General features: G+C 47.1%; 1 protein-coding gene across 4 annotated transcripts in view; it reads left to right on the forward strand.

Annotated features, from left to right (window-relative positions):
• FLNB (filamin B) overlaps window positions 1–26,140 on the forward strand; it is a 155,292-nt gene that overhangs the window by 100,019 nt on the left and 29,133 nt on the right. Inside the window, exons 20-32 of one of the 4 annotated variants that reach the window (XM_027863927.1) lie at window positions 1,776–2,038; window positions 5,839–6,436; window positions 7,003–7,176; window positions 8,821–8,983; window positions 9,392–9,552; window positions 13,886–14,053; window positions 15,520–15,612; window positions 16,425–16,548; window positions 19,271–19,427; window positions 20,073–20,262; window positions 22,498–22,745; window positions 24,842–24,880; window positions 25,666–25,768. In XM_027863927.1, the coding sequence (XP_027719728.1) occupies window positions 1,776–2,038; window positions 5,839–6,436; window positions 7,003–7,176; window positions 8,821–8,983; window positions 9,392–9,552; window positions 13,886–14,053; window positions 15,520–15,612; window positions 16,425–16,548; window positions 19,271–19,427; window positions 20,073–20,262; window positions 22,498–22,745; window positions 24,842–24,880; window positions 25,666–25,768 (2,481 nt within the window). The remainder of the gene's footprint in view (window positions 1–1,775; window positions 2,039–5,838; window positions 6,437–7,002; window positions 7,177–8,820; window positions 8,984–9,391; window positions 9,553–13,885; window positions 14,054–15,519; window positions 15,613–16,424; window positions 16,549–19,270; window positions 19,428–20,072; window positions 20,263–22,497; window positions 22,746–24,841; window positions 24,881–25,665; window positions 25,769–26,140) is intronic. The other 3 variants (XM_027863928.1, XM_027863929.1, XM_027863930.1) reach the window with 3 other exon arrangements.

The raw sequence follows: 26,140 nt of genomic DNA on the forward strand, positions 1-26,140 counted from the left end.
TTGGGGAGGGCAGTTTCCTCACTGGACATGCCCTATGCCATTGAAATCTCAGGTCCTGTTGTGAACAATGACCAGTGAAGCTTAGATCCTCAAGCACGCTGGGCTCCAAGAACTTTCCAGAACTCGAGGGAAGAGGAGGCCACAGTTAGATGCTCAATTACTTTTTGCCCCCTCGTGTTCTGCCTGGAAGAAGGGTCCAGATGCCACATAGATGACACTCCGAGGACATTTAAACCCATTTGTGGCATGTGCCATTCTTGTCCAGTGGGAAAGCCGTTGCTGGTCACTCCAGGCTTCAGTCCAGTCATGATGAATGCCAGTGAGTAAGAGCCCATCTTCCTCTGATGGTCCTGACCTCCCTGGTGAGCTCCAAGTGTGCTTTCACTTCCTCCAGAAGAAGGCAGCACGCCCATTAGAAAGTTGCATTTTGACCCAACGGGCAACGATGTGGCTGTGAAATCTGTCCTCCACCTATTTATTTGTCGGTTTGAGAGTGCTCCGTTTGGGGATACAGGCGACTTTTCCCCCTGCACCGGGCGAGTGCCCAGGCACCTCATACTTCCCTTTGTTGAGAGCACTTTGCCTCTTTGACAAAAATAGCATCGAAGTTATTTGGCCAAATGACAAGTCTCGCAGTAAAGCCATTTGGCTTCCCAGCCATCCGTTTGTTTCCCAGTATTGGCTTTGCTCTGTGCCCCACTTATAAATCCCCTTTCTCTTCTAGGCTTAGCCCTGTTCTGCTGTTGGCTGTATGTGTCATTGAACGGAGGGAGATGGAGGGAGATGGACATGGGGTGGACTTTGGGGTCAGACCTGGCTTCAAGGACTGCCTCTGACACACCACCCTAGCCGCGTGACTAGTGATTGGTTATGACCTCTCAGTGCCCTGGGCCACTCTTCGAGATCTGATTCGCCAAGTGTTTATTGAGCACTTGCCGCCATGTTCTAGGCACTGTGCTAGCCACTGGGGTGACAGATAAAAATGAAACGGTCCCTGCCTTTAAGGAATTTACATTTTACTGAAGGGAAAACAAAACCTGCATCATTAAGGAAAGAGTAGAGTCCTTTCAGGAGCGCAGGGATGCTGACCGCTCTGGGCATCAGGAGGCACCTTCTCTTAAGAGATGGCGCCTGAGGTAGGGATTCCTGTAAGACCCTAGACAGAAGGGAGGGCGCAACTCATGAGATACAAGATGTGGATGGAGGTGACATTCCCAGTGTGGTTACGGGATACAGCAGTCAGTTGTTCTGCTGATCTCCATTGGGGTGGACGGGGTCGTCGGGAAGTTTCTGAGTTGGGAGTTCCCTGGGTAGTTAAAGTTCTGGGTCTAGATCCCTTCCCTCCTATCCCCTATAGGCATAGGTCCCCACCAAATAGGGTTAAGGGTGTGACCCGGCTGAAGTTTCTTCCAAGATTTCCCCTTTGTCTGGTCCTAGCTACATTCTTTTGGACACGGCTTGGTGTGGTGGAGTTAGAGGGAGCTGGCTCCGAACCCAGAGGGCCTGGCTCTGACGCATACATGCTGTGACTTGGGTGAGGCCCCTGCCTCTCAGTCCCAGGCAGCCTTCTGTAAGTTGCACAGAAGGAGCCATACCAAGGATTTTTCTTAACTGGGGTGGGAGGGTGTCTCCATCCCAGATCTCCCTTCCTGCCTCAGGCTTGACCTCTGGAAAGGCTTCCTTTTGAGAGCTGCCAGAATGTCCCAAACTCTTGTCCATCAGCGTGGCGGTGTCTCTGTAAACTTCCCTTTCCCGCTCTGTTTCTCCGCTTCTAGGAGTGGAAGTTGGAAAGGGTCAGGAGTTCATGGTGGACACCAAAGGAGCCGGTGGGCAGGGCCAGTTGGACGTGACCATTTTAAGCCCTGCTCGACAGGTGGTGCCGTGCCTGGTGGCCGCAGTCCCAGGCAAGGATTACAGCACAGCCAAGTACGTCCCCAAGGAGGAAGGCTTGTACGCTGTGGATGTGAGTTATGATGGGAACCCTATTCCGGGCAGTCCCTTCACTGTGGAAGCCTCTCTGCCCCCGGATCCATCAAAGGTAAAGGTGTTTCCTTTCCCCTTCCCACCTTGGAGACATGGATTTGGAGTTTGGGTCCTCTCATTGTCCTCTGTCATTACCTCTAGTCTCCAGAAATCTGACTTGGGTGCAGAGCACTCACTTTGGTCTAGACTGGTTTGGGATTTTATAACATTGCTTTTCTCTCTTGTTGGTGACTAAAAAGAAAGGTTGACTTTAAAGTCACCTGGCTTCCTATATGGTGGTATTTGGGTCATAGGGTTTTACCCTAATCCCTTCAAAGATATGGAAGCTGTGCTTCCTTGCCCCCCATCCCCCACACAATAAAAAAGGATAAGAGAAAGGTGGGGGGGGGTGGCCAAGGAAAATTCACTGGAGGAGGAGAGATTCAATCATGGCAGTCACTGCGGTTGAGCCTGTCTCCCTTGGCTCTCATGCCGCCCCCTGGACATACCTGCCCAGAGAGGGCTGGCCACCATCCCGTTTCTGCCTGTTTTGGCTTTAGGCCTGTGCCCTTCCTCTATCCCTTTGGGCTGGCCTGAGCTGATGAGAAGCACCTCTAGCATAGACGAAATACTTAGTAGTGTTAGCATTTACCTAGCACTTAAAGGTTTGCCAAAGGCGGTCCAGTGGATAGAGCACTGGGCTTAGAATCACAAAGACTCTTCATGAGTTCAAGTCCAGCGTCAGACACTTACTAGCTGTGTGACCCTTGGGAAGTCACTTAACCCTGTCTGCCTTGGTTTCCTTATCTGTAAAATGAACTGGAGAAGGAAATGGAAAACCACTGTAGTGTCTTTGCCAAAAAACCTCCCAATGAGATCACCAAGAGTCAGACGTGACTACAACCACAACAAATAAAGATTTGACAAGCAATTCAATTCTGAGGTAGATGCTATTATTATCCAGTTTCACACATGGGGAAGGTGAGACCCAGAGAGATTACACAGCGAGCACATGTCTGAAGCAGGATTCAAACTTGGCTTCTTGACCTGATGTGGCCTTCAGCCCCTGCCGAATGACCAACTGTAGCCTCCAGCCACCAGGCAGTGGGCATCAGTCCAGTGTGACCACGGATCTGAAGACCAGCAACCACAAGGGCTAATTGCACACCTCCCTGGCTCCCGGCCCCATTTGGGATGACCATCCATCTCCATGGCTTCAAGTTCTAGCTTATAGTTCCTAGGACAGAGTTCCCTTGGTCTTTTAGAAGACCACATTCTGCATCCCTATTCTGAAGACTTGCCATGTTGCCAAGGTGGTATACATCACTGTTATTGTACTACTGTGACCCCGGAATGGAAAAAAGGAGCCACGTTTTTTGGGGAGAAAAAAAAGACCCAAAAATAGAATGTAAAAACTCCAGGTTCATCAGAATTTTTTTTTGAGAAATGGATGTTGAAACATCAGAGTTTCAGTTGTGAGAAGAAATACTGAAGGATAAGTTAGAATACAGAGCTATATTTACATATAGTTCAGATCTCTGATCTTATTGTTGTTTGGAGCTCCCAGTGAGGGAATTCCCTCTACCAATACCCAGTAGCAAGTGTCTTGCAGCAGCTCACATTCTTAGAGAATTGTGGGAGATGCCAGGATATTAACCAACTTTTTGCTGAAGTTCCAAGATGGTAACAAAGGGTCACATGATCCACATGCGTCTGAGGAAAGACTTGAACCCAGGTCATTCTGACTCTGGATTTTGCCTTCTTTCTACTATGCTTTGCTATCTTTAATAAGATACTAAATAAATTAAGAGAGGACATTAAAAATTCAGTTAATATTTTGTGAAAGAGAATTGATTAGACAAATTAGAGAAAATCCAAAGTAATAAAGACAATCAAAGATCAGTAAATAACAGAAATAAAATTGAAGAAAAAGGCCTGGATGTAATCTGACTTAAGACAACTAATTTGTACCAAATTATGAGATTTAGAATACAGAGTGAAAGGTACAAGCATTAGATTAGTCAGAATCCTAGGCTAATAAGAAGGAAAAAAAAAAGGCTGGACACTCCATTCAAGGATCTATTAAAAACACAATTTCCAAGTAGACATGATCAGGCAACACTGGCAGGGAGAGGTCCACAGAGAAATCCCACCTATAGATCTTCAAGGCACAAAGTTGTTAAACTACAGCATTACAATGACAAAAACCTTCCAGATGTCAGGAAAGAAAAATACCTTCCTGTGGTTCATCATTGATTTTCTTATTCTTGGCAAAAAAGAGACAGCAAAGCTAGACAAAAGTCTGAAAAACATAGGATCCACAACTCTCAAACATAGTCATGTGTATTTCAAAGAAAAGGAAGACCTTCAAGATTTATCAGTAGAAATCCATAATTAGATTCTGATGAGCAGTAAAGGAAAATTCCTGACAGATGAGTTCTCAACGAAAGTAATAATATGTTTTAATCCTGTCATTTACTTTTTTTTAAAAGCAATAATTCCAAGTTGCTTTCTTGGAATGTTTGCACCAATTTGCAGCTCCACCAATAATGTATCAGTGCCCTAGTCTTGGGCACAGTCCCTCCAACATTGATTATTCCCATCTTTTTGCTCATCCTTGCCAAACCTCCATTCTTTTTGCATTTCCTGGGGTACCAGTGTTCTTGATGAACGAACAGAAGCAAAAAGAGCACCGCTGAAGATATTTCAGCTAATGTGTCAACATCTGTTGCAGAGGATGAGGTAAAGGAAATCTGTGTGAAAACATTGACAAGATCATCTTCAGTGGAAGTCATCACAGAAAGCACAAATGACAAAAAATACCCTTACCTTTGACCCAGATGGCCACATTATTGGGAATAATATACTTTTATGATAGCAAATTGAAGTCTTTTATTTTAATGGAGCAAAGATAGTTATAGTAGAATTATTTGTAATTTTAAAAAACTCAAAGCAACCTGAATGTCCAGCAGTAGGGAATTAGTTAAATAAATTGCTGTGGGTTAATGTTATAATATAATGAAAATAAAGGCATGCGTAATGTAAGGAAATGAGGAAAGACTTTCATCAAGTAAACAACTTTATCAAATATCACTTGCTTGTTTGTTATAGTAACGGTGGCTTAGACCAGATGATCCTGAGGTCCTTTCCCACTCTTCGGTTCTGGGATTCTGTTTAAAAACATCATATGGAAAAAAAACAAAAGAAAGATTCCCTGATTCTGACTATGTAAGAAGAAAAGTTAATGGGAATAAATGGACAGATGGAAGATGGAGTAACTAAGAAGCAATGTTGTTCTACGCACCAGAAATAACCTTTGCAAAATAGGGATTATTTCAAAGCAAGTTTGTGTGATATTTTATATAAAGCTTGTAATTTAAAAAAAAATTTATAGGGAGCTAGTGTGGTGGTTATGTAAAGGCCTAGCCTTGAAATAATGTGTTTTGTCAAATTGGCTGCAATGCCTCCCCCCGCCCCCAGACCTCCACACTCCAGTGCTATGGGCCCTGAGGTCTGGTTTAGTAAGTCGAGTAAGGAGCAATGGAAGAGGGGTCAAGGAGAGGGGGTTGGAAAAGACCTTGCTTAGGGTGAGTGGCCAAACCTTCTCCTGTGGTTTTTAGCCAATAGGCAATTTGGATGTTGACGTCACGATGCGGTCCTTCTTTCCTACGATTCATTCCAGCTCATAGATGTTGATTTATAGCGTTTTTCTTCACCCTTGCCTATAAAATTCGATCTCTTCTGTGTGCTTGGGTCCATAACCCTAATGTCTAATGGAGCTGGAATGCCCTGCTAATTTCAAGCTTGTGAGTGGTGAGACTAATCCTGAATTGGCAAGAGTCAAGGGGAATAATGTCTTTTTCCCTCCTTTTGTAGGTGAAAGCTCATGGCCCTGGACTTGAAGGTGGTTTTGTGGGCAAGCCTGCAGAGTTCATGATAGACACCAAAGGAGCTGGCACGGGAGGCTTGGGCCTGACGGTAGAAGGTCCGTGTGAAGCTAAAATTGAATGCTCGGACAATGGTGATGGGACCTGTTCGGTCTCTTATCTTCCAACGAAACCTGGCGAATACTTTGTCAACATCCTGTTCGAAGAGGTCCACATTCCTGGTTCTCCATTTAAAGCAGACATCGAAATGCCTTTCGATCCCTCCAAAGTAGTGGCCAGTGGCCCCGGGCTTGAACGTGGGAAAGTGGGAGAGGCTGGTGTCCTGAGTGTAGACTGTTCAGAGGCCGGGTATGGGGTCTTGGGCATGGAAGCCATATCTGATGCTGGGGTCAAAGCGGATGTCCACATTCAGAATAACAAAGATGGCACCTATGCTGTAACCTACGTGCCTCTCGCCGCGGGCATGTATACGTTGACCTTGAATTATGGAGGAGAGCAAGTGCCAACATTCCCTGCCCGGGTCAAGGTGGAGCCCGCCGTGGATACAAGCAAAATCAAAGTCTATGGACCTGGAATTGAAGGAAAAGGTAAGGAGATGCTTTCGGTTCCTCCTAACCAGAAACGCAGCCATCTCCAGAAACTCATTTAAGCCTGACTTCCTGTCAGGATGTAAACAGGTGACACTTTTTTAAAAATCTGGTTTCTTGACCAAAATATCAGCTTATGGCAAATGGTTTTCAGCAGCGATACACGGGGACTTTGGGATTTGTTTCTTGGTGTGGTCAGTGATGAGAATTGAATGATAGTAAGTGATGTGGAGCCTGGCACACCTCCTTATGCTGGTTAGATGGGGATGGGGCCAGACCTGGGATTTCATAGACATCAGGCATTCCCAAGTGTGGAAACTCCTCCCTGGGCAGCTTTCATGCCTTCTCAGCAGCTTCAGTCTCAAGGAGTTGCCTAGAGCACTGGGAGGGTTGGGTGATTTGCCCAGGACACCCCAGCTTTGCACTGTAGTCTTCTAGGCTCTGAAGTCCACTGGGCCACACAGAAATATGTTGATGTGTGTTGACAATAGCTGAAACTGCTCTTTGGTGGCTGTCTTGTGACTCTTCCTTCACAAGAGCCTTATGGCTTTATGATTGTTCTGCAGACGTATTTCGGGAAGCCACGACCAACTTCACGGTGGATTCCCGCCCGCTGACGAAGGTTGGAGGGGATCATATTAAAGCTACCATTGCCAACCCCTCTGGCGCCTTCACGGACTATCTCCTCAAAGACAATGCAGACGGAACTTATGACGTTGAGTTCACACCATTTGAAAAAGGTGAGCTGGCTTTCTGTAGTCCCGACAAAAATGAAACTGCTTCATTTTAAACAGATCTGATAGGTCTTTTTTTTTTTTTTTCCACCAGTGATCTTAAAATTTTTTTGACTCTGACCCAGGCTTTTTGTATTTAGTAATCTTTTCCAGAAAGCATGTGAAAAGTGACCCTTGGAAAGAGTCAAAACCTTGGCCTGGAGGGATGCTGCATTGTGCACTGTCTCGTCTAATTTCTGTACCGTTTCCATTTCAGCTAAATAGTATAATAGGTTGTGATAATGATAAATATTTTTTTGGTCTGGAACTGTGACTTTCTGGTGTAGAAACTCCCTCCTCTGATGCAGGTTAGCAACTCCTCAGGACTCTGGCCTTAGAGAGTTGCCTGGGACATTAAGGAATTAAGTGGCTTGCTTGTGGACAGACACTCCTTCTGTGTCAAAGGCAGGAACCTTGGAGGCTCAGTATTCCTTGCTCCAAGGCCATCCCACTATCCATTAAGCCACACTGCCTTTTAAATAACAGTAATATTAATGATGCCAACGATAATAACAATGATAATAAAAATAATAAGAGAGACAGTCATGATGGTGTGGATAGAGAGCTGGCCTTGGAGCTAAGTAGACCCTGATTCAAGTCCAGTCTTTGATAGATATTGTCTGTGCAATCCTTAATGAGGCAATCAGCCTCTCGGTGCTTTAGGCCAGTGGTGTCAAGTTCAAAGACAAAATATTGACTTATAGAAAACCACAAACTAACATTATCTATTTTGCATTATATTTTTATTTATTTTATTGAACATTTCCCAATTACATTTTAAATGGATTCTTGCTACCCTTCGGAGTTTGCGTTAGGCGACTCTCTCAGATAAGACACATTGCAGAGAAGGTGCTGACCTCCTCTGGCAGAAGGGGGCTTCCGCTTTGGGAGTTCCCTCTACCAAACTCACTCAGAAGGTCCAGTCCGTGTTCCTGGTTGTTAATAATAAGAACATGTATATGGAGGCTTAGGACTCCCAAAGGTTTTATCTATTGGGTCTCCTATCACAACTACCCTATGAGGCAGGTAATACTGATGTTATTATCTACAGCTACATTTTAAAGATGAGGAAACAAGTCTAGAGAGGTTGTGGATTGCCACTGTTATTTTAACTAGTAAATATCAGGATTGGGATTTAAATCCAGGTCTTCCTAATGCAAGTCCGCCATTATTCTATCTTACCCAATGTTGACTCTGAATGTTATAATTTTGTGCTATCCAAAATGTTTAATGGGTGTATTATTTTAAAAAAAATTATTGACGTATTTTATAAGCAATCTTCATTTCTGAATATGTCCTTTCCCAATCCCCTACCCAGAGAACCATTCCTTTCAGGAAGAGAAACCATGATTTTATTGATATTGGGAACTCCCAGATGAGAAAACTCCTTCTACCATTGTAGCTCAGCACCTTATAACAAAAAAATTTTTTTTGAATGCGGTTCAGGAAAATGAATCAGCATACCAATTGAGTGTGACAGTATATACTGGGTTCCATACCTATAGTCCCCCCCAACCACCTCCCTCTATTTCTGCGAAGAAGAAGGAGGCACAGATTTTTCTCTTCTCTTCCTCAGGACCAAACTTGATCTCTGTGTATTTTTCTAAATAGGCCTCCACACAGTGGAAGTAACATACGATGACGTGCCTGTACCCAACAGCCCCTTCCGTGTGGCTGTCACCGAAGGCTGCCATCCATCTCGAGTGCAAGCCCAAGGCCCGGGGCTGAAGGAAGGCTTTACCAACAAGCCCAATCCCTTCACTGTGGTTACCAGGTAGGGGGAACCTGTGAGGCCTCCATTGATAGCGCTCAAAAACATTATGTGAGCCCAAGGAGTCAGGGTGGGTTATTGGTTTTGGGGGATTGTCTTTGTTGCTACAGAAATAAACTTATTACCGGAAATTGAGGGAGAAAACATCTCTTGCTTTAGCCCCAAGGAAGAGGCTCTGAAGTTTTCTATAAAGACTCATAGGCCAGAGTGGGATTACACAGAATCCCTTAATGACACTCCCTGCCTAGGGTGGGGCCGGTGGCCCTGGAAGGAGGGAGGGAGCACAATAATAGCCAAGCTGGTAGACCCTTGGGATCTCTGTGGCTGGTAGAGAAAATGGGAGTGATTACAGAAAAAGCCACCATACCCCAGATTCTGAATTGAGTACTGACTTCCTTTTACTCTTTTCAGAGGAGCAGGAATTGGGGGCCTTGGAATAACCGTGGAGGGACCATCCGAGTCGAAGATAAGTTGCAAAGATAACAAAGATGGCAGCTGTAGTGCGGAGTACATCCCTTTTGTGCCAGGAGATTATGATGTCAATATCACCTATGGAAATGAGCATGTGCCTGGTAAGATGCAATTATGAGGTGTGACTGGTTCGTGCTTCTGTCTGAGTTGGGTAGGACTTGGAGAAACATGGGCCATGACATCTCTCCTTTCTTAATTAAGTTTTGGCATCGGCTATTTCTGAATATTCTGTTTTTTGGTCATCCTTCTGACCACCCATTTAATAATGGTGAAAACAATCAGTTAAGCCCACTGACCAGGTGTGCGGGGTGTGTGGGGGGGTGTGTCTGTGTGTGTGTGTGGCATTCACCATCCAAAGTCCCCTCTTTTGAACCATGAAAAGGAGGGTGGGGCATTTCTGAGGGCCAATTCTAGAATGACTTGGAACATATGTGCAATTTTAAGAGTACATTGGGACATGGTTCTTTGTTCACAGGATAAAGCAGATGCTTTTTGTTTAGCAAAGCATTGAGTTCAAAGAAATGCTGAGCCAACATTGTAAATGCTTTTTTTTTTTTTTTTTTTTTTTGCCTGGGTCTATCAAGACTCTTCCAAGGTCTCCATGACGTACTATACAGCTGGCTCTCTACGGAGCTGGTCATCTGTTCTAGGAGGCTAATGGATTCCTGTTCTGGGCTTGTTTGTAGGGCTGGGATGGGCACAGTCCGTTACTCTGATGTCTGCTTACCCTTGAGGATTCCAGCTTAGGTACTGGATTAATCAAATGGCCTTGAGTTCAGAGCTTCCAGGACCTGAAGAAACACAGATCCTAACAGTTTAGTTAATTAAATTACTATCTCACTATGAACACTTGAAAAAGGTTAGAATAAGATGTGATTTGAACGCAAACCTAAGCAGCTGTGTTTCCATAGCTGACAGCTGGTGCAGGGCATCCAACAGGTTGCTTGCTGCTCGTTAGGGGGTGCCTATAAATAGAGGGTGTCTTGCTCTAAACTCTGTAACTGAGATTTAATGTCAGACATATTCCCGGGTGGTTAGCTGGGGCATGGCAGAGAGGAGGGGGAGAAGAGGAAGGAAGGAAAAGAAACACCCTTATTGATCTGGCGGGCTGATTTCTCACCAGCCTGCCTATTTCCCGGTTCTGTTGACCTCTGGGCAGCTGTGGCTGGCATCCATTTATCTGTAGCATCCCCGTCTCTGTTCTTGCCCTCCCACCCCATTCCTCTCCTCCCAGGGTGCACTGGGCTGGCTCCTAAGCCTGGGCTGTTGAAGATGAAATCAAGCCAGATATTTTTTTACAGGCCAAATACAGAGTTTCTTTTATGAACACAAGACTTTGTGCTCTGAAAACCCCAGCTAACTGCTTAGCAAAGCTGCTTTAATAAACCCTGTTCCTAAGGGGAGTGTCTGTCATGCCTGGGCCCCAAAGAGTGTTTGCTTTGGTGTGGGAATCCGTTTTTCAGGTGTTGGTCTAGCTGTAAATTGAGCCTGACTCTCCCAAGCATTTTGCATTTGAAATCTCGGGTCGGGGTGTGGCCTCTCATTGTTGCTCTATGATAGCTATTGCCTACATTCCAAACTCCTTATCAGCTTATTGTAGGACATCTAGGAACCTGATGTATTGATTGTAGAAGAGAGAACTCCTTGATTAAGACTATGTATGCAGTCAGACTGATCAGCCAGAAATCTCTCCAGGAGAACCATGGGCACCCAGAGAAAGCCCAGTGGATAGAGCACTGGGCGGGAAGACAGGGTTCAAATTCCACCTCAGACACTTCTTAGTTGTGTGACCTTGGGCAAATGTCATAACCTCTGTGCCTCATTTTCCTCATCTGTAAAAGGAGGTTGGACTTCATGCTTCTGAGGTCTTTTCTGGCCCTAAGTCTGTGGTCCTAGGATCTTTTAATTTGCCTAGCATCCCCAGAGGTAGAAGTCTGGAAAAGTAAGACGGTGGCTGGTTGTGAAGAGACTTCAGTGCCAAACTAAGAATTTTATATTTGATCTTAGTGGTAATAGGGAGCCAATAGAGTTTATTGAGTGAGGGGAGGGTAACACAGTCAGATTTGCACTTCAGGAAAATCACTTTTGTATCTGAGTAAAGAATGCATTGAACTAGGGAGAGCCTTGAGGCAGTGAGACCATTTGAAGGGAGTAGTCCCGGTGGATAAGGGCCGGAACTGAGATGGTGATGATAGTGGTAGAAAGAAGGGAGGTACCTACAAGAGGTAGAGTAGAGGGAGAAGACACAAGATTTGGCAATAGGTTGGCTGTGAGGGGTCAAGGAAGAGCCTGGAGAGTGGGGAGGTGGTGTCTACCCTCAACATTAGTAGGTAAGTTGTGAAGATAGGATGGTTTGGGGAGAAAAATAATGAATTTAAGATGCCAATGGGATGGATATGCAATTTAAAAAGTCCACTCTGTAGTTGGAGATGCAGGATTGGAACTCAGGAGAGGGACTAGGGCTGGATGTGTGGGTCTTGGAATCCTCTGTGTAATGAGACCCTTGGGAGCTGATGAGACTCTGCTGGCTGGTAATAATATTAATAATAATAACAACAGGAGTTCGTTTTTGTATCGCCCTTTAAGATTTACAGAGCTTCTCACACTTAGTACCTCATTTGATCCTTAACAACAACCCTAGGAAGTAGGTGATGTTATTATCCCATTTTTTCAGGTGAGGTAACTGAGGCATTCAGAAGTGCCCAGGGACACACAGTAAGCGTCTGGGGTTGCATTTGAAGTTTGGTCTTCCTGACTCAAAGTCCAATACACTATGTACTCATCCCCTTAGAGCTGCCTCTCAAGGATGGGGGCTGTTGGCTAAATCTTTGTCTTTGCGTTCCCCCCATAGTGCCTGGTACGGTGTGTTTGGCATATATCCCCGCAGCAAATTCTGGTCCAGTTGCTAGCGATGATATGACTGATTGTATTTAAACATTTAGCTTTAATTTTGAGGTTTTTATCACATTGACAGCCTTGAGAATTGTGGGGTGAGCAAAGCAGTGTGCGTTTCTCCCGTGGTGAATCAGATGTGCAGAGATAACAACAGGATAGGAACACCTACAGCTGGAAGGGACCTGCAAGGTTGTCTGGTCCCACCTCTGCGTTTCTAGATGAGGTCTGACTGGGAACCAGCCAGTGAGGTCAGGCTCATGGCCCAGAGTCACCCAGCTAGCAAGAGGCGAAGCTGGGATTGGAACGCTGAGCGTTAGGGCTCATCCCTGGCATCCGTCCTAAGCTCACAAATACCGGGAGAATCTCTGTGTTTGGGGTCCACCCTTCCCGAGCCTGGTTGTTAGTGAGTACCTAAAGAGAGATCTTATAAGCCAATAGATGTGCAAAGCCGAGCCCCAATGTTGCCGCCTCCGGGTCTCGGAGATCGCTTTGGCTCTCATCAGCTTGCCCTGATAATCATTGTTGGGTCTCTGTCCCCCAGGAGACCATAAGCTCCCCAAGGGAAAGGACTGTGTCTTTCGCGTGTCCCACCCACAGTGTCTAAGTGAACCATGGGCTTCTCTGCTTCTGTAACCCCCCAAGTGGCCTGTGATTAAGCCTTCATTCATTGCTGCGGATCTCCTTTGATGGAGAAAGCAGATAGATGCTTCTCTCCCAAGCTGCCTCCCAGATGAGGCCCAGTTGGGAAGTGGAGGCTCGTGTTTCTTAGAGAGGTCTTTGCTGTTTACCCTGCGGAGTCTCAGTTTTAAGCATGTTTGGCTGTGGAGTAAACAGACCCCGGCTCCGACGGCAATTAACTATAATTTAGCTTTGTCGGATGGAGCTCAAGCTGGGCCTGGCTTGACAGTGAGCCAAGGCTGGGGTTTAGTTCCCAAACTGAGTTGTCAGCTGTGGCCTCCCTTTGGGGTGGCTGGAAATCTGGGTCTAATTCTGTCTCTTGGTGGTGACGCTCTTTTCCATAGATGGCCGTGTTTAGTTGTCAGAAAATCACCTGTTCTTGTGGGCTTGCCAGGTGTATGGGGGCAGAGGTTTGCATTCAGCTAGAACCCTCTTTCTGTAGGAAGGCCCCCATGTTCTCTCTTCTCTCTCATCAGTTGTCAGGGGTCCATTGGGGGCGGGGGATCTCAAAGAACAGGGAGAACACCGGGAAAGCCAAAGAGAGTCAGTCCCTTATGAAGCAAGACCATGGAGAGGAAGGACTGTCTGCCTCAGACAGTAAGTGGATGGAATTCCCTGCCACCTCAGAAAGGAAGCCTCCTCTCCAGGCTTCAGTCAGAAGGGAGATGTGAAAGGCAGAACACGCCTGGGAGACCTCACAAGATGCTGGTGTACAAAGAATAGGTGGGAGAGGTTGACCTAAGAAATGCCAGAAGGGTGGGACAGGATTTGTGTTCCAAGTTCCAAGCCTTGGGTGTGCCCAAGGCTTCCAGCTTCCAGTTGGAGTCGTAATCCTGTGATTTTTATTTTGTTTTCTTATAGGCAGTCCATTCAGGATCCCTGTGAAAGATACCATCGACCCCAGCAAGGTCAAGCTCGTGGGCCCTGGCCTGGGGACAGGAGTCAGGGCCAAAGTGCCACAGTCCTTCACTGTGGACACTAGTCAGGCTGGCCTGGCTCCGCTGGAAGTGCTGGTGCTGGGACCCAGAGGTGAGCCAGTGAATTCTTCCTTCTCTCTCCATACATCCGGTCAGTGAGAGAGAGGTCGAGTGGACAGAGAGCTTCTCTCGGTCAGGCAGGCCTGGCTTCTGGGCCTGCTTCTCACACATCCCGGCTGTGTTCCAGGGAAGTTATAAACCTTGTCAGTTCCCGAGATCAGACTATAGGTTGCTGATTGGCATTGGTAGAGGGGCTTTCCCTTCCCCAGATAGCGCATGTCTGGACCAAAAAAATAAAATGGGTTATGTCCTACAAAGTACAAGAGCTTATCAGAAATTCCCGTTAGACCCTCAGATCTCACTCCTTGGTAGGCAGGCTCTTGCATGAAGAGTGTTAATCTCCCTCAGTCCAGATGCTTTTCTCCTTCTGAGATGCCTGGGGCCTGTGGGATTTTCTCTCAGCGTTTGAGAGAGGAAAAGAGCTTTGGGATTAGAAGGCATTGCTTCTCCGTCTTGTTTGGAGTTGGACTTTTTAGGTGACTTTTTTAGTTTTCTCCCTTTTTGGGGGTGTTTGGGCCTCCATGTGGGAGGATGGCTCGAGTTGTCTCCCAGAAGTATGGCTGCTACTGCCATTAGCCATAGATGTTCCTTTTGCTCCAGCGTCCTGGAGAGGAAGAATGTTTTGGGGGATGGCGTTGGTCCTTTGTATGACAGGACTAAAGCGTCTTAGATGTTGGGGATGGGGGGAACCGATCTCACAGTCAGTCTGGATCTGTGATGGGGGAGCACACGCCACACTCACTAGAGCTTAGAGCAGGAAGTCCTGGGTCCTGGTCCATCCTCTGACCCCTGCTGGCCGTGGCAACCTGGTCAGTCACTCTCTTTCTCAGGGCCCCAGGCAGTTTGCTAAATCTGGAAGCTGCTGGGAGAAAATTAGATCCAAAATGAAATGGTTCCTCACCAGAGCAGGGCCCACTTCCCTTTCTCTAAAGAAGCATCTGTTGGGGAGGTCAGGAAGACGTCTTCATGGTAACCAGAGCAGCTCTGCAGGTCTAGATGGGAGAAGGGGCCTGAGACAGAGCGACAGCCTGAGCTGTCCCTTTGGACTAGACAGAAAGCAGCCTGAAGCCTTTCGTTTTGTGTGTCTGGACCGCAGAGACTCTTCTTTGGGAGCACATTTCTTCCAGCCACTCCAGGCACCCCTGTTCTGGAGTTCCCTGGATTTTCCTTCTGAGGTGTCCTCTGCTCTGCAGCCGAATGGCCCCTGAGCCTGTGTCTGACCTCTTTGGAGAAGAGGCCTCTTCATCAGTAGCATAACCTCCGAAGCCTGATGGGTGCCGCCTGAAGGGAGGGGCAGGGGAGGGTCAGGCTGGAATCGGCCCATTCTGCTGCGTCACCAGAGGTAGAACCTTACATGATACCGTGGTGAGGAAGGAAGCGGGCAGGGGGAGGGAGCACTGGACTCTGCCATTGTCCGGGTTACACCAGTGCCCTCGAGTAATGGCTTTTTAATTCCAGTGGACGAGATGGACACCCATGCCCGGCGCAGCCCACTGAAAGCCACTTCAGATTTCTTTAGAGGTGACCGGCAGGGCGATTTTAATGAGACAGGTTTGCAATTGCATGGTGCTTATCCGTCCGTCTGTCTGACTCTCCTCGCCTCTGCTTTGCCTAACTCCAGTAATGAGCTGAGCAGTCCTTTAACTGCACTGTGGTGGCTGAGGCTTTGGCTGGGAGGGGGCGTGGGCTTTAATAGGGTCTGGCTTCCTACAACACGATCAATGCTGGCTTTGCTGAGATGACTGCTTTAGAGATTCTTTTCATCTGATTGCTCCTGGGCTTTAAGCTGCACGCGCGATAAGAAGCTTCCCCACACCCCGAACCCACACCCTTCATGCTGCTGCCCTCGTAGTGATCACAATGGACGCTCCTAAAAGGAGGCCTCCCACCCTGATTGGAGGACATCGGGGGCTTTCTTCCTGCTAGTTCAGTAGGAGATCTTGCCTCTTCCTGCCTCAGAGTTAGCACGGGACAGTTGTACTAACCCACTTTAAATGCCGAAGCACTTTGTGGTTGCATGATCGCATTAACGGTGGTGCATGCACTGGGGTGCACATTTCTCATGCTCCCGGGCGAGCGAATGCTGTCTCACTAAGAGTCCTCCTGGAGAGACTGAGGTTAGAGTGGCTTACACTGGAAGGATAGGAAGCTGTCGAGGCCAGTCATTTGTCTACCCTTGCTCCCGTAGGCCCAGGTCTGGACACCCAGAGGCCCGCGCCCCGGTCCGGCTGGGAGGGGTCTGGCTCAGTCAGCCCAAAGCACTTCTCTGGACTCGGATGGAATCCTCTTCCTGACCCAGGCCTGGGCCTGGTGGGAAGGTCCATGGCCTTGCCCTTTTCAGAGCCATCCCATTTGTTCCCTAGGCCTGGTGGAGCCGGTGACTGTGGTGGACAATGGAGACGGCACTCACACTGTGACCTACACCCCGTCGCAGGAGGGACCTTACATGCTGTCGGTCAAGTACGCTGACGAGGACGTCCCTCACAGGTAACGGAAGGCCTCGGTCCTCCAGGCTTGCCTCCACCCTTTAACGCCGGGATGAATTACAGTTCTCTGCAGAGAACACGCAAGCTGCTTGTTCCTGTAGGCCTGTTAGGAGGTAGTGCCTCTGTTTTGTCACCTATGTCAAAGAAGGATTGATAATTATTGCTTTCACATCACATTCATCTCCATATATAGCTCCCTCTCCCGTCCTCACACAGCCGTACCTTGTAACAAAGAATAAAAAAAGACAGTTCACTGAAAGTAACCAGCACGTCACCCAGGACGGGGAATGGAGGCACCGTTTTGTACCCTTGGCCTCCCAGCTCTGCAAAGAAGTCCTCCAGACTTGGGGACCGAGCTTGGTGGCTGTGAATAGATGTCTTCTCTTGTTTCTTGTTCTTCTTTCCAGCCCTGTTGTCCTGGTCCTGTTTGCTCTGCTTTGCACCATCATAATTACGAGCCTTTCTTTGGATCCTAGTCATAGTTTCTTATGGCACACTTTTTCCGTTTCATTCCCATGTTAAGTGCTGGGGATGCAAAGAAGGGCCAAAGTCAGTCCCTACTGTCAAGGATCTCAGAGTCAAATGAGGGAAGCGCACGTAAATAGCCACCGGCATACATGTGGAACATATGAAATATAGAAGTAACAGGTGGAGAATCATCTGAAGGCAAGCACCTGGGGTGGGGGGAGATGTGGAAGAAGCCTGGGCAGGGCTTCCTTCAGAAGATTTGATTGGAGTCTTGAAGATGTGGAGGTAAAGGAGGAGCATCCCTGGCATGGGGCACAGCAGGTACAGATGCATGGAGTTGGGAGCGACGGGGTGGCGAATAACGAGAACGGCAAGTATCTGGATCTGGATCATGGTGGAGGGAGGTGAATTAGAAGGAGCCAGCTTGTGCAGGGCTTTACATCCCAAATAGAGGACTTTATATTTGATCCTGGAGGTAATACTGAGTCACTGGAATTTATTGAAAAGGGGGGTGGTATGCTTTAGGAAAATCCAGTCTATGTTTTAGGAAAATCCTTTTGACGGCTGAGTATGACGTGTATAGGAGCTGGTAGAGGCTTGAGGCAGGGAGACCAATTAGGCTAGTGCAGTAGTTCAGGTAAGAGATAGGACCTTGAATTTAGGTGGTAGCAGTGAATTGGATGTGTTGGGTGAGTGAAAGTGAGAAATCAAGGAAGATGCTGAGGTTGTGTTTGTGGCAAGGAGGTTGGTGATGGCCGCAAAGGGAATATGGAAGCTTGGAAGAGAAGAAGGGATAAGTAGAAAGAAAATGAGTTCTCTCTTGGATATGTTGAGTTGAGATGTCTATGGGACATCCAGTTTGGAATATCCAAAAGGAAGTTGGAAACTGGGACTCGGGAAGACAAGGGCTGGATAAATTGGTCTGAAAATCTACACATAATTGAACCCATGGGAATTGATGACATTGCTAAGAGAGAGCGTAGGGGGCAAAGAACAGGACCCAGGACAGAGCCTTGGGGATGAATGGTAGATGCGATATGGATGGAGATCGTCCCACACAGATGGAGGAGGAGTGAGTGACCAGACAGGTAGAAAAGAGAGCAGTGTCATGAACACTCAGGACAGAGAACTCAGGAGGAGAAGGTGATGGGCAGGGTCAAATAATGCAGAGAGCTCAAAAAGGCCATTAGGTTCAGCAGTGATGAGATCATTGGAGAGAATGGTTTCATCTGCAAGATGGTAGAGGTCATATTTCAGAGGGTTGAGAAGAGAGTGAGGACATGGAGGCACTCAGTAGACCTAGCTTTCTCAAAGAGTTGAACCCAGAACGTGAGGAGAGAGACAGAGACAGAGACAGAGATAAGCTCATAGCCGGCAGACTTGCTTAGTCATAACACGTGAAGGAGGCTAGTTTTGTAGGCTTTTTCCATCTGATGGGCATCTGATGATTCCTTGTTTCTGACCGATCCTTCAGTTTTGTTTTTTTTTTATAGTTAGTATTTTGTTTTCCCTTAGTTACATGTAAAAACAATTGTTAACGTTCATTTTAAAAACTTTGAGTTCCAAATTCTCTTCCTCACTCCCTCCCAACTCCCCTTCGTTAAGAAGGGAAGCAATTCGTTATAGATTATACACGTGTAGTAATGCAAAACATATCCACAGTAGTCATGTTGTGATAGAAAACATAGACACAAAAAAAAAACCTCAAGAAAAATAAAGTAAAAAAATATATACTTCAGTCTGTATTCAGACACCATCAATTCTTTCTCTGGGGATGGATAGTATTTTTCATCATTAAGTCCTTCGGAGTTGTCTTGGATCGTTGTATTGCTGAGAACGGCTAGGTCATTCCCAGCTGATCATCTTATAATACTGCTGTAACTTTGTATACAGTACATTTCACTTTGCGTCCGCCCATGCAGGTCTTTCTAGGTTTCTCTGATTAGCCAGTCTTGTAAGTATGAGGTGTAGTACCTCAGAATTGTTTTAATTTGCTTTTCTGCAATCAATAGTGAGTTAGAGTATTTTTCATATGGCTGTAGATAGCTTTGATTACTTCATCACATCTTTTGATCATTTATCAGTTGGGGAAGATCCTTCATTTTTTATAACTCTGAGATCCTCTCCCACATCCTTTGCTTGCTAATGATATTCCACAGCTGTTGCCCTTGTCGGTTTTATTATTGAGAAGAAATGATGACCACTCTTGAGGTTGAGTAGATGTGTAATGATTGGGATGTCTCCTCTGTGTTCAGTCCTTTCAAGGTCAAGGTCCTCCCCACATACGATGCTAGCAAAGTGACTGCGAGTGGCCCTGGCCTCAGCTCCTATGGGGTTCCAGCCAGTTTGCCTGTGGAGTTTGCCGTTGATGCCAAGAAAGCAGGAGTCGGACCCCTTGCTGTGCAGATAACAGTAAGTCGTCTGCTTTTGGTATTCCTGCTCCTTCCCATTCAGTGAGACCCTGAGTCCTAGAAAACTAGAAGGAACATTGGGAGCATCCAGTCCAATGCTCTCATTTCACGGATGAGGAAACTGAGGCATGGGAGAGGTTAAGTGAATTTCCAAAGGTCAAAGGGCTGGGAAGTGGGAGAGCTAGGATGGGACAGGGGTCTTTTGCCTGGTTCAGTGCTATTCTTTTTTTATTTTTGTGAGGCAATCAGGGTTAAATGACTTGCCCAGGGTCACACAACTGGCAAGTGTTAAGTGTCTGAGGCTGGATTTGAACTCAGGTCCTCCTGATTGCAAGGCCAGAGCTCTATTCACTGCGCCACCTAGCTGCCTCAATCCAGTGGTATTCTTGCTACACCACAGCCTCGCTGGTTGGTGTGATGCGTCAATTTTTAAGGCTGGGCTGTTGCTCAGAAGAGAATTTAGAACAGTGGCTCACCCTTTCTCCCAAGCATTCCTCTGTGCAAAAATGAATCTGATGAATCATCCTTAATTTGCTTATTTAAGGTCACTCAATCAATCAAGTGCTAGAGAGGGCAGTGTTTTCTGTGAATGGTTCCTGTATGTTTTGATTGAATTTGTTAATCTCATTGTACTTGTGATGCCCAGGACCAAGAAGGAAAGCCCAAAAGAGCCAATGTTCATGACAACAAAGATGGTACCTACGCAGTGACCTACCTCCCTGACAAGACAGGCCGATATCTGATTGGGGTCACTTATGGTGGAGATAACATCCCCTCTTCTCCTTACCGAATCAGGGCCACCCAGACCGGAGACGCCAGCAAATGCTTGGCCACAGGTGAGTGGGATTCTCTGGGCCAGAACCCCTGATGGGGACCCTCACTGCACTTGCTCTGGAAATGGCCTCAGTTGTACACCAGATAAGTGGCAGCATCAGGAGTCTAGCTTTTCATAAAATTCAGGGGCAAATTAGGGCACCTTGGTTAGCGTGTAAATGCACCTGACCACCATAGTGGGTTGAACCGTCCAGCTAAAGGTAGGAAGGTGAACTATGTGGATGTGGGGCGTGTGCCGAAGGCAAAGATTTAGACATTGATCTTCTCCCAGGGACAAAGTGTTTCCTCTTTGATGACCAATGTCCTTGAGGGTGCAGTGATAATAGAGTAGGTAGATAGATGAGTCTCTTGTGGTTTCCAAGTCTTAATCTACCTTTTCAGTTGCCTAATTGTCAACGTATTTAGTTCAAGAAAAGGTACCTCTAGGAGTCCAATTCAAGAAGCATTTATTAAATGCTTGCTGTATACCAGGCCCTTTGGATTTAACAAAAAGAAGTTGCCTGCCCTCCAAGAGCTTCTATTCTAACAGATTTGTTCCATGACTCTCTAATTCCTGATGTCTAAGGAGCAATACTTCATTCAATTCCTTGTTCTACCACTTAGAAATTTAGAAGGCAAATTCCTTCACTAATCTTGGTCTCCGATGGCTCATATGTAAACTGAGGAGGTTGGCCTTCGTGGCTTCTCTGGTTCCTTCTACATCCACATCTGTGACACCTGGAAACCCTGAAAATACATGTTTAGCAATGTGGGCTTCCCTCCTGTGTGACCCAAAATATCAGAGCTCTTTAGGAGACAGTTTCATGAATCACTGGGGCTAAAAGAATTCTTCTTTTGGTGGCTGACCTTTGTTGATGGGACAATCAGAGCTTGGCTGGTTCTCAGGAAGGCTCCCCGACCCTGTGTTGCGCTGGCATGCCATGATGGTCCACTGGAGGCACCAGTAAAATTTCCGTCTTTAACTTGACTGACTGAGTTCTCTGTGGAAGTTTTGGATACTTTAGCTTGGCATTCGATGCCCTCCGCAGTCTAACCCCAGCCATCCTCTCTAATCTTAAACTTGCTACATGAATTGTGTGTCCCAGTAGAGCAAGGATTTACCAAGTGCCTGCCATGTGCCAAGCACTATGTTAGGATGGAAAAAGAAATGCAAAGAATGAAACAGCTCCTGCCCTCAAGGAGCTTACAGTCCTGTGGCTTGGGTCTATCACTGTTCTCTGAACATACCATTGTTACCCATGCCCAGATGCTCTCCATCATCACCTCTGCCGCCCAACTTCCCCGGCTTGCTTCTTTTACAAGAGGCTTTTCCCTTTCTGTCCCACATCTGGCTAGTGCTAGTGACTTCTCTCTGCGATTGCCACCCTGTACATGTCTTGTATGGACATAATTGTTTGCATGTTGCCTTCCCCATTGGAATGTGAGGTCTTTGATGCACTTGATTGTGTTTTCACCTTTTGTTGATATCCCCAGCAATTAACACAGTGCCTAGAGCGCAGAATATATTTTAAAAATACTTGTTGATTTTACCTAATATTTCTGCCTGCTCTTCAAGGCCCAAGTCCTAACTCTTCTGCAGAGCCTCCCCCAGCTATACCCATCCAGTGATTTCCAGTGATGGGTATCCAGTGATTTCTTCTTCTTTTGACCTCTCACGGTGCTTATTGTCTGAAAAAAAATGGAAGCTCAACAGAAGTTAGGTACTTACCTAAAGTAATATGGCTAGCACGAGATGGAGTGAAGATTTGAACCCAGATCTTTATGACTCCGAGTCCAATTCTTTTTCAGCTACACTACATGGCCTCTTCTTTAATGGAAGACAGAGCCTTTTGGCTCTAGAAAGTTAACCTAGAAAGACCTTTGGCTAGGCTTGACCCTGCTGGGGGCTCGTAGCTATTTTCTAGATATTGACATTGCTGCTTTGTGGGTCCATGGTGTTAATGATAGTGAAGCTGACATTGCTGGAGCATTTTGAGTCTAGCAGAGGTTTTTCATGCATGATCCGTTTGATCTTCACAACCACCTTGAGAAGTTGGTGCAGTTAGTATTCCCATTGTAGAACTGAGGCTTCTAAAGCCCAGAGAGGTCAAGGGGTTTGCCCAGGGATGTACAGCTACGAAGCATGGGAGTTAAAATTTGAAACCAATTCTTCCTGATTCCAGGTCGAGTGCTCTCACCTGCCGTGCCCATGATATGGTTGAACTTTTCTGCAAACTTCTGTGTCGACTGTTTTCTAGGCCCTGGGATTGCACCCACTGTCAAAACTGGGGAGGAAGTTGGCTTTGTGGTTGATGCCAAGACTGCAGGGAAAGGGAAGGTGACCTGTACTGTCCTGACCCCCGATGGCACTGAAGTAGAAGCAGAGGTCATCGAGAATGAGGATGGCACCTATGACATCTTCTACACAGCGGCAAAGCCTGGCACTTACGTCATCTACGTGCGCTTTGGAGGAGTGGATATTCCCAACAGCCCCTTTACCGTCATGGTAAGACTGACCTTAGAACTGACCTCACCTGGAATGTGGAGGGTGTCCCCGACCTGCCACTGGGTTCTGAAGGCAGGAGCCAGATGTAGGGTGGTGTTAATGTCCCCATTGAGCCTCTGTCTGTGCTGCGCTGGTGCCCAGAAGTGGAGTCCAGTTGGCTGTATGGGCACTGGGCAGTTTTGCTAGAGGTTTTGTGGTGTCGTCATTGGTGGGCTGAGGTGGTCCCTTAGGTCTAAGGCACATGAACTCTTGTCCTTTCTTGAGATCGTTGCATTTTTACGGGTTTTCCTTCTGCAGCAGAGAAGAGATTTGACAGATTAGCTTATTGAAAGGGAGAGTTTCAAAAATCTTGCCTCAAACAGCTGGTTTCTCAGATGACTTTACCTGGAGAGGCTGAATTTGGTACGGCCAAGTAGAGCTGGGTGAGGGCTAGCAGCCTGCGTAAGAGCCCGTGGACAGTTTTCTTGCCAGTGATGACCAGAGATGACTGTGTGAGTGGCTCAGACGCTCGAGAAGAGAAGGCGGTGATTCTGGGGGCTGGTGCTCTGACTGGCAGATCGACCTGAGCCAGCGTGTGGGAGCCTCCCCTGCCTCCTTCTGCCCAAAAGAACGTTTGAAGCTAAAGGATTATAGGGTCTTGGACCTCGAGCTGGCTAGGGACCCCGGAGCCCATCTGGTCAAACCATTTTACAGATGAGGAAACTGAGGCCCAGAGTTAGTAAGCAGAAGAGGCGAGATTTGAACCCAAGAGTGGATTGAATTCTCTCATTTGCTTGGGTGGTGATTATTAACAAATAAAATTAGGAGAACCTTGAAAACCGGATGAGCCACAATTGTCACCATAAAGTCCCTCGCATACTTAAAAAGGGAACAGCACAATGTCTCTGCACATCGCCAGATTTACATGTGTTAATGTGCTCGGGTCATGTCAAGTCCCACTTCCCAAGGCAGGTGTGGTACTGAGATTTTTCTATGCTTCCATCCTGGATCACCAAATATTAACAGCGCACTAGTGAAAGGTGCCACCTTTCCTGACTTCTCAAGTGTGATGTGATGAAAGGCCAGGGGCCTAGGAGTCTGCTTGAACCCTGGCTCTGCTGGTTGCTAGTGGTGGCCTTGGGCAAGGCGTCCCAACTCTCCGTGCCTCAGTTTCTCCATCTGTAAAATAAGAGAGTTGAACACGCCTCCCATCCACAACTAAGGTTCTGTCTCCAGGAACCCATAGATGAGAAGTTCTCGTATCTGTAGGAAAATTCTCCCTTGATCACGATCACAGCTCATTCAAACCTGACACAAGCTTGGGACCACCCAGATCACAGCTCACTAGCTGTGAGAGGGCTGCTTACAGCTCAGATACTTACTGAGCCTTCCAGGACAGTGCAGGGGAAAGGGGACGGACGTGACATCGGAGGATCTGGGTTGGAGTCCTGCCACCATGTGAACTTGGGCAGGGACCGAAGGAGCCATCCTCTGGTCTGGCTTCCACAGTTTATAGATGGGGAAACTGATGCCTGGTGTAGGAAGTGTCAAAGCTAGAATTGGAACCCAGGACAGCTCAGTGGTGCAGTGGATAGAACGCTGGGCCTGGAGCCAGGAAAATCTGAGTTCAAATCTGGCCTCAGACACTTACTGGCTATGTGACCCTGGGCAAGTCACTTCACCCTGTTTGCCTCAGTTTCCCTCCTATAAAATGAGCTGGAAAAGGAAATGGCCAACCACTCCAGTATCTTTGCCAAGAAAACCCTAGAACTATATATACGTGCGCTTGCGCACGCACGCACACACACATATAATTCATTAAAGGAATATATTGGACTACAGGTTTCTTAAGTCTATCTACATGTCCAATTAAAAACTGACAGTAGCAACCAGTGATCCAGGCATGACCTCCATGAGATGTGGGTTGGGGGGAGGGGTCCCTTAGGTAGAGGCAAATAAGAAAGGGGTTGGGCAAGTCTCAGGGACTATTTCTAGTCCCACCCCAAAGGATGAGGTTCACTCTTCTCCACCAAGAAGGGGCTTAGATTTTTTTCTGTTGAGTAGGGGGAGTACCCTGTATTGTAATACCCGACTAATCTCCATTTGCCACTAACCAGGCTACAGATGATGACGTTGCTGTAATGAAGGAGGCACTGGTAAATGCATGTCCCCCTGGCTACAGCTCTTGGGTACACCATTTCCCCCCTTTGTCACATTTCTCCCTTTCACGTAGCCCTTCATTTCAGAGCGCCTCCAGCCTGCTTCTTGGGATTGCTTGAGCTCTCTGGTGTCTCTGTTCAGCCATGTATCTCTCCAGTTGATTGGTAGCTTTTTAGAAGGGTTCAAATCATCCTGGGATCTGTTCTTGTTGCTTTCTAATGATGCCTAAATGTCATAACACGCGCCCCATGAATTACCGTTGGTCACGTCTAATTGTATTAATCAAAAGTCTGTGTCCACGCTGAAGAAAGGGGGATGGGGAGCCAAGGGCTTCCTTCCGCTGTCCTGCTGGGTCTAAAACTGCCCTTTGGGATTAAGATCTTCGATGCTTCTCTCCCGGGGCCTTGTACCAGTATCAGATGCACTTTCTCTAGGCCACCAGCCTCGAAGCCTTTGGGCCTTTACTTACACACGTGACACAGCACGCACACAATTTCTTTTTCTCTTTCTCTCTCTCTCTTTTCTGTTGCCCTTGAAGACTGCTGTGAATTTTACAAACAAAATGGAAGTGTGTAGCCCTAGCATTGGGCCCGCATGAGCCCCCATATTCTTGAAGCTCGGCCCCTCTGTGTTGTGTGTTCCTCAGTTGGGCGGCATTCTGCTCTAGAGAGCGCAGCCCCAATTTCATTGGTTTGCAAAATTACCAGCTGTTCTATCCTGCTTTCCTCCCGGTCCCTTCCGCTTGCTCCTTGCCTGAGCTCTTCTCTCATCCTGTTTCTAGGTGACAGAAGAAGCCTATGTCCCTGTCAGTGATATGAATGGTCTGGGATTTAAACCCTTTGACCTGGTCATTCCCTTTGCTGTGAGGAAAGGAGAAGTAACTGGTAAGCAGCACAAACAGGTCTGTCTCTTATCATGCATGTTGCATGGCCGGGCTGGGTCTACTCCTGGGTTGTTAGACTGTATCTTGGCTCTGGGTGGGGCGACCTCTCCTCCCCTCCAGGCTGTGCTGACTCCTATACACTTGATGGGCCGGGCTCCCAGCCCACACCTTCACACTTCCCCTTGGCAGCTTTGAGAGCTGTAGCTTGGGATGTCCCAGGAGCCCTTCTTTCTTCTGTGGTCTTGTTGCATTCAATCACAACCCCTCTAGGATTGATTTTATTCTACAGGCCTGAGCTCGGCTGCAGGGATGGCTTTCTCTTTTAAAAGGCCAGTGACAGTTTGGCGACGCATTGGGCCTACTATCAGGAAGA

Source organism: Vombatus ursinus, unplaced genomic scaffold (assembly GCF_900497805.2).
Source record: "Vombatus ursinus unplaced genomic scaffold, bare-nosed wombat genome assembly UNPS02014773.1, whole genome shotgun sequence".
Classification (NCBI taxonomy): Eukaryota; Metazoa; Chordata; class Mammalia; order Diprotodontia; family Vombatidae; genus Vombatus; species Vombatus ursinus.